This window comes from Lutjanus erythropterus, chromosome 17, assembly GCF_056507025.1.
Source record: "Lutjanus erythropterus isolate fLutEry1 chromosome 17, fLutEry1.hap2, whole genome shotgun sequence".
NCBI lineage: Eukaryota > Metazoa > Chordata > Actinopteri > Lutjaniformes > Lutjanidae > Lutjanus > Lutjanus erythropterus.
Window position 1 is genome coordinate 11,081,881 of NC_139333.1, and position 8,634 is coordinate 11,090,514.

Genomic DNA, 8,634 nt, shown 5'->3' on the forward strand with positions numbered 1-8,634 from the left:
GTCTGGAGACCTGAATGTTGTTCATTTTTACTTTCATCTCCTCTGCATTTCTGTCTGTTTTTGTCAGTGTTTTTTTTTTTTATTTATACATCAGGATGTGATGTTTCTTTTGGTTTCTGTGTAGAGATTATCACATGTAATTTAAAGGTGGAAGGGGTGTTTTTTTAAAAAAAAGGGGGGAAAATGTGTTTACTTAAATTACAGCTGCTTACCTATCAGCTCCAGGGCTGGCATTGTAGCCTGGGAACCAGACTAATCCGTGAACTCATGTTTTATTATGCCCTGGCAGATACGTCTGTTCACCCTCCGGTTTAGATAGACTTCCACCCATCCTGGATTTGGTTGGGCCAATCACAACTGTTTATCTAACATGGCGCTGGTTTGATGACTGTACATAGGCTCGCCATTAAGGCATTTTCATAAGCAGCCAAGACGGCTGCCACTGATGTCAAACTGTTTCCGGTGAATCCACTTAAAGCGATGTGTTTGTTGTACTTCCGACAGGATTTGGTCACTTTAACTTACCAACCAAGCATGTTACATTTTATTGCTCTGATTGGTTGTAAGTCTATCCTGTTTTGTCCAGAAACATTTTGGTCTGTGCCCATTTGTAGCCCTTGGGAATAAAAAAATAACTGAGAGGGTTTTTTTTTAACAAAATAAATATTATGTTTCATCTTAGCCTGCATGCAACAGATTAACACATGTTCCAACTGGAGTAAAGCCTGATTATTCAGAGGTGAAATGAATAAGTAGATACAGACAATGTCTGATCCAGGCTTCACCGGCTCCTTCTAAGTCTGACACAGTTTCTAAAGCTGTAGGTTTCTGAAAGGATTTGAAGCCTAAAATTTGGTTTATTGCGTGCTACAATCCTGCCAATCGTATGGAGCCAAAAAGAAAAGCAAATTTAGGCAAATCCAGAGTGTGATAGGCTGTAACTTCTCTGTAAGGCTTGGTTTGTTTTAGTGATACAAGTGTCTGTGGCAGCTGTAAAAAGTCCTGCACTGGCTTCATTTACCTGTGGTGGTTGCTGCTCGCCTTTTAGAAACAGTCGACAGATGTTTTTGTAAAGGTTTTAATGTTGTTTTCTAAAAGATCTGATCATGATTATGTTATTGTCATGGAGTATGTGCAATGGTCAGCGATGTCAATGAGGGACAAGTGTGGATTAGCTGTAAACGTCTTGTGGTTGAAATGCTCAAACTGAACCTTCCTCTTTCTCAGGAGAATGTTTGCATTTGCACGCCACCTACTTCCTGATGGTTGAATGACTGAGCAGTGACAAAAAACATTTAAAAACAGTCTATTTTTGTTATAAATCTGTAAGATATTAGTATTATACAGTAAGTTTAGTGGTATTATATTAAGGTGGAGTCTTGTTTGTACATTTGTCAAAGAACAATTATTTCAAAATAGTTTTACATTAAAAAATATTCATAAACCACTGACACACACTGATGAATTGCATTTGTTCAAGCATTAATATATTTTAACGACTGCCTAATTTCTTCCATATCATTATTTACTGTACTGTCATAATGTACTGTATTATCTGTGAATAACACACCATACTGTGTTACTGTGTTACTCGAACACATCAGTGCTGTTAACATTGTGGAGTGCATTTCTCAAGTGTTGTGCATGGTCAAAATAACAGTCTTTGTCAATAAATAAATGTGTTTATTGATAATAAATCCTCAAATAGCTCCTCCTTTCCTCTTTTTCACCACAAAGTCCTGCCTTGAGACAAAAAAAGTCAAACAACACACACTTCAAACATCATAGGGGCCCCCCAGCTATGGGCGCACAGCCTGTTAGAAGACAAGTAAATCGTGTTCTTAACTTGCGCAAACGAGCAAACACACTTTCTAACTTTCAACATTTCGATATTTAGACCTGCTGCTCGCCTTTCTTTTTTCTTCCTGGATGTGACAGTTATGACTCGAGGCTAAGATCAGCAGGTTTCTCAACAGAAAACACAAAATAAGATCACAAGATAACACAAAAGCCAGCAAGTTCCTGCTCCAGCTCAAACCATAGAAGACGAGAAATAAGAGAGAAAATGATGAAATATTAGCCCTTCAACTCTGAGCACAATAACAAATTTCACCTTCATATTAACCTAGGGTGACCAGACAGACAGTTGTCCCAAATCCTGTCCTTTTTGTTCCAAAAATAATTTTATTTTAAAATTATATTTATATTTTAATAGATAATATGAAAAACATATGAATTTGTGAAAATATTCTGATCAAATCAGTTATGTGGGCAATAATTCCTGCTTTTAGTTTTTTTGTGTGTGTATAAGATATGTCTGAGTCTTAATAAAGTGTTTGTCTGTAGCACTGATTATTCTATCATAAACCAACCAAAGTCAGGTATATTGGGGCACTTACAGGTGGATTACCAAGAAAACCAACTAAAATTCTGAAAAGTGTTATTTTTGAACTAGTTATGGATGTCTGCTATTCATTCTATGAAGTAAATATGTTGCCAACTAAAATGCTTTTGAATTATTGGCACTTCACTATTCTCTGATGACATGTTCAGGTCACTGATGGTTAAAAAGGACATCAAACAATTCAGCTTGATGGCAAACTCAGCTGATGAAAAGATGTTTAAAATGAGCGTAACACACCTGTCACCTGTGCCAGGAGACTGCGATTCATTTCATCCTGTCCGTCTCCTGTCAGTCTGTAACTAATTTTCAATTAATATTAATAACAAATTATGTTACTCAAAATTATTCTGTGTTAATCCTTATGACATGCCACACCAACCCCCAACACCTCTATCCCAGATTTCACCCATTCTCATCTGGTCACCCTGTATTAACCACAATCAGGGGCGGATTTAGTCATTTTGAGGCCTAAGGCAAATAGAGACATGGGGCCCTCCACATCCCCTGTTACCCCTCCTTTCTCAATCCTGGAATAAATAATAAGTCATAAAAATAAACTTTTATTTATGGTGGAATCGGGAAGATGTCTCACAGCCTCTGGTGGTAGGGCAGCAGATACTTGTGTATCTCTTGCCAGAGCGAGGTGCAGGCAGCAGGGTGAATAGGCTGTGGCTGGGGTGGATATAAAGAGGCAAAGTCCCACCACTTTCAGTGGACAACAAAAAAAGAAACAGTTATCAATGACGAGAGAGATTTCTTTTACACACATGATGTTTGCCAGTTTAATGACCTCTGGAGTCAAACATTGTTTGTCATAAAAATGTTTCAGTATAAGTTTGTGAAGATATGTAATTAGAAAGTCTACACACCCAACAGTCATGTAAATGACATCATGATTTTCTCACTACAAAAGCTAACATTAGCAGCTGAAGCTACGATGTCAGTGTGTTTCATACAGGGGATGTAGTCACAGAAGTTACCGGTCTCGCTTGTTCTTGTGCTTCTGGATCAAAGGACCAGGAGTCGCTGGATAAAACATCTCGGGTAAGATAACGTTAAAACAGACCGCAATCCTGGTGATGCTGATTACGCATATTGTGCGAGACGAGAAATGTAGTTCACTGAGCAGTTTCACACAAAACTAAATTACAAGAATCCTACGACAAATTGCGAGTTTCTTGACAGGTAAAATTATCTCCTAAATTGACATAATCATATGTGTAATTCATGACACACTTCAAACATGAAAAAAGAATATAATAACTTGTCTCTCGTCATTGACTAGCGTCCTTTTTTTTCCACAGTGGAAGGGGAGGAACTTTGTCTCATATTGTCCTCCCACTTCATTGTTTTCTCAGCACTGCTGGAGGAGCTTCGCCTCACTTTTCAATAGTCTGTACACTTCACCGAGCTGTTTGTTGTCTTTAGTTGGCTACTGTCTTCCTAAAGCGTTTCCACAGATTCACAGTAAGATCATGGAATAGTCCAAGTCAGTGGGGAGGCCTTGAGGCACTTGTGGATTAATAAACTTTCTCAACCATAAGTTTATGAGGCCCTTGGTAGCTTGGGGCTCAAGGCAAATGCAGACCTTTGCCTAATGGTAAGTCCTCCCCTGACCATGATCCATCTGGTTTTCTCTGTCCAGTCTGTAGTCGCTGTGTGGCGAATGGTCCTAAAATCATTCCATATTTTTCATAAAGGGCAAGTTCTAGATGGCCCTCCTCTTGCCATGGTGCATGGGTTTATTGTCTGTGGAGGTCTATGATCTGGAACAGCACCAGTCCCCAGAGAAAACACCACTTTTACACCTCTTGGCACTGGATGTTGTTTGAGATTTGGCCCTAAAAGTCCGCCCGCACCTTGGAGACAACCTCCTTGCAGCCACTATTAGCTGCGCTGGCTGAAGTTATGCACGTGTGTGAGGTACTGGGTGAGATCGTCCTCCCCGTCCTCCTCCAGGTGCTGCTGGTAGCACTGGAGCAGCTTGGCAGCACTGGCCTCTGAGGGGACACCCCCAGCAGGCAGGCAGGCCCCTGACATGTCCAGGATGATGCTGGTTAGGGACTTGATGTAATTCTTTGCCAGGGTCAGAGTCTCAATCTTGGACAGCTTCTTGTCTGTCTTGACGTGGGGGATGGCCTCACGCAGGGCCTGGAAGGCGTTGTTGAGCTTGTGCATGCGCTGGCGTTCTCGCTCGTTGCTCTCCAGCCGCCGGATGCTGCGTTCTTTGTTGCTGGAGCCGTACTGCCGTCGCCTCCGGCCTCCACCCGCTCCTCCTTGGCGTTTGCCATCCCCGCCCCTCAGCGAACCCCTCCAGGAGCCGCCGATCCGGAGTGAGGCCTCTGAGCCCTCCTGCTCGCTGGAGCCCGGTTCTGCTTCTGTGTCCGGTTCGAGTTCTGGCTCTGGGTCGGACCAGGTCCTCCTGGATGCTTTCACAGCCTTCCCTTTGGACTTCATCCTGCTGCCTCCGTCACCTCACTCTGTCTCTGATGGTGTAGATCTCACAGCTTCAGCAGGCCTGGAAGAAAAGACAGGAACGTTAGAGAAAGGAAGAACAACGATTAGTCACTTAATCGATCAGTACAATCCATCATTTAGATAGGCGATTAATTGTTTTGAGACATTTTCTGGGAGAAATATTTTCCAAATTTCTCTTCCATTGTGTATATTTTCTGGTTTCTTGAGTCCTCTGTTGCAGTAGACAGAGTCACCTTGGGCTTTTGGAAACATGCAAGAGCTCACAATTTGTTAAAGGCCATGGCAAATAAGGCAGAAGCACCAAAGTTTAATTAACTGATTTACTTACAAAAACATAAATTAAACTAATTAAGTGAGATGTGGATGGCAGTAGAGTTAGTGGTGTAGTTCAGTGGGTGTGTGGAAAGTATCTTGTGCCATGTCTCGTGGGTGAAATGATAAAGAAACCAAACAAAGCACATGAGAAGAGTCTCGACCAGAGGACTAAGGTGGCTGCTTTCCTAGTTACTGGGAGCACTGGGCTCAGGTGCCCCAAGTGGGCAGCCCCACCTACCAATTAGGCTACACAAACCTGCAAGAGAGGAGCAGACAGGCACAACCAAACAGGCCAGAGGGCTGTCACAGTGAGCAACGTTTTCACCATTTTCTCACATTTTCTGGACCAACCAATCATCAAAATGATCACCAGATTAATTGGTAATGACAATAATTGTTAGTTGCAGCCCTCAAATAAGCTGATCATTCCAAAAGTATAAAAAGTGGCATTTTAAACTTGACTTCAAGAATTTTTCTACAGTATAGTCCGGTCTTCTCCCAGTCATCCCCTATTACTGAATGAGCGTCTGTCCAATTTAAACAGCCTTGCATCCTGCTGTATCTAATCAGCCTGTTGCAGTGTGAAAACTCCATGATGTTGGTCTGGTAATCTACGCCTCTCTTATCCCCACGGTCCTGTGATAATGCTCATTTCAAGGTTACACTCACAAAAACACAGAGAGCAGCCAGCAGCGCTCTGATAATTCACCTCCAACGCTCTGTAACTGTATTTAATCAGTAGATGCCCAGTTTAATGATACATCAGCAGAATTTGCCTGTAAACACGCCAGAAAGGTATTTGATTCTTGATTATCATTCCCTGGACGTCGAATAGCGACATTTAGGTTTGGTAAAACACAGCAAAATAATGAGGAAATAAGGAAATACAGTCAGAGGGCAGGGTCTCTGCTGATGCACACACCACCACACATTTCTAGTGGGTCATAAGTGATGACTGAATGATTGAGTCTCTACATTTTGTTATTTTTCTTTCAGGGAAGTGGAATATTATGCCTTTAAAATGCACATATTGATGAATGAACTTCCTGATACTTGTCACTATGGTAAAAATGGGGCTGGAAATAGGGTAAGAAATTTCTTTAAACCAAATGATCAAATATGCTAATTTGCTAAAACTGCTCAAATTTCACAGATAAGGCTGTTTTGCATACTGAAGATTAGTGCACTCAATGAAATACGGGAATTTCTCCATCCCTCTGTATTTTCCTAACACAAGTTTAATCACCCCAACGGTTGTGTTGTAACTGATAGGAGATAAACAGGCAAAAGTCAGCCTCATTCACTGCAGTAAATGACACACACACACACACACACACACACACACACACACACACACACACACTGAAATGAAATGAAAGTGAATGAAACAAAACATAAAAGGACTCACCTTTGTAAATTAAACTAACTTTCGTCCTCCTCGGTGTTTACAGATGAATCGTCACCATGCAGCGGGTCACTGACAGCACCATCATGTGAAGTAAAGAGCAGAGACAGAGAAAGAGACAGACAGAGACAGAGACAGAGCAGCAGCAGCAGATCGCCGCAAATACACACGCACACACACACAGTCAGATAACTGTCACATGTGGACTACCTGTAGCTGACTGATGTACACGTAGCGCTGCTCAGCCAATCACAGAGCCGGAACACCCCTTCAGCTCTGCGCGTTGGCCAAATGTCCCTGCAGGCTCCTGCTGCAACAAGCCACACAAGTACATCAGTGATGTGGAGTCTCGTCGGGGTTTGTCCAAAAATGAGCTGTAATCAGTTTATCACTTTTGGTCATATGACTTAGTGACCTGGTATTTGGTGGTGGACCAAGTATTTAGATCAGGTACAGTAAAAATAGCAATGCTACATTTTAAAAAAGACCCTATTAGAATTAAAAGTGCATTCAAAATAATACTGAAATGCACAGAACAGCAACATAATGTGCACAAAATAGGACTGCTGGTGAAAACCTTGGTGCACTCACATTTGTTTATTTATGAACATTGTACCACTTCAGGTATTTTCAGATCATTATTGCTGATTCATTAAGAAGTCCTTTAATGTTGTAGCCGGTCGAGGTGAAGTAAATTTGAATTTGAATACCTTTTTAAAGAAAAATATCTCTCATGTAAATTCGAAAAGAACAGCTATTAGGCCTGAATAAAATTAGTCATGTAAACACTACAATATTTGCCTTGGAAAAAGTGGGGTATATATATTGGTTGTTTGTTTGTTTTTGTTTTCTGGGGTTTGAAGATACTTAAGTCTTCATAATAAATTAGTGATCAAACTGGGATCTCTATAAATTCTAGTCAATCAAAACACCCAACTCTATTTTTTACCTTCTTCTTCCAACTAAATCTGATGAAAGTTAAAATATTCCATCGCTCTTTTTGCAGAAGAGCCCCTAACCCCAGTTTTAAAGCCACCAGACTAGCATAAAATGGAGATACACAAACAAGGTCAAAATTGTACTTAGATATAGTGCTTGAGTGAATATAATTTTACTTTTGTGCAGCAAAAATTAAACAAACTCAGTGAATCAGTTAAAGCCCCAATAACTAACTAATTTGTGTGAGTATGTAAGTTTTGAAGGAAAAAGTGATCCTGTTTTTGTAAATGTTGGATTGCATAACTGGTCTCTAACTAATATTTAAAATAATAATATAAATATATAAATAATATTTAAAAAGCGATATTGAGCCTATTTGTGATATGATAAAATAAATGGTTTTCCATATCCAAAATTAAATTTCGACATAGGAACCTTGTAAATGTCATTTGCTGTTTACTTGAAACATTAGCCACAACACCATTCTACCACAATAGAAAAGTAATCAAATGTCGTGTTTTATTTTTCAGTGTTCCTCAGTTAATCTTTTCTGATTTTCTCGGCTGACTGTAAGTAAAATGAGACACTGAACAGAGTCAGAGACACTTTGTTTTGGTTCAGCGTCCACTCCTTTAACTCCAAGCAGTTAACATAATTTCCATTGTGGCTTATCGCCTTCCACTGCTTCATTTGAATACAGTCCTCCAGGCTACACCTGAAATGTACAGAAGCAGGGACAGGTCTCATTCAAGAAAACTTTTTCACATTATTTACTTTTTAACAGACTGTTACTTTTTGCACTGCACTATTGTTTTCTCTGTAATGACAGTGTAACGTGGACCACTGACAGATGCTGCCAAACTACTGTAAACTGAACAAAGATGGCAAACAAGCAACAACAGAACATAACATGATTAACCTTTTTTGAATAATCACCCACACACCCCTTCCCCAGTTGCGTGTGTGATCTTCAGTAATGTCTGTTTGACCTGAGGGCCCACTGTTGGGCTGTTGGCAGTTGGGATTATTGCCCTCTCCTACTGTGACAGATAGTGGAGTGGAGATAGGCTGGTATTATGGCAGTGAGATATAC

General features: G+C 40.5%; 1 protein-coding gene across 1 annotated transcript; it reads right to left on the reverse strand.

Annotated features, from left to right (window-relative positions):
• Positions 1-3,172: 3,172 nt before the first annotated feature.
• bhlha15 (basic helix-loop-helix family, member a15) lies at positions 3,173-6,840 on the reverse strand. The gene is made up of 2 exons (XM_084741489.1): positions 6,606-6,840; positions 3,173-4,922 (listed from the first exon to the last, which is right to left on the reverse strand). Exon 2 carries the CDS (start codon positions 4,859-4,861, stop codon positions 4,292-4,294), a length of 570 nt encoding a protein of 189 aa, XP_084597615.1. The 5' UTR covers positions 4,862-4,922; positions 6,606-6,840; the 3' UTR covers positions 3,173-4,291.
• Between the last annotated feature and the right edge of the window lie 1,794 nt (positions 6,841-8,634).

Excerpts from the sequence above, each read along its gene's own strand:
- bhlha15 (XM_084741489.1), bottom strand. The coding sequence starts at position 4,861 with ATGAAGTCCAAAGGGAAGGCTGTGAAAGCATCCAGGAGGACCTGGTCC.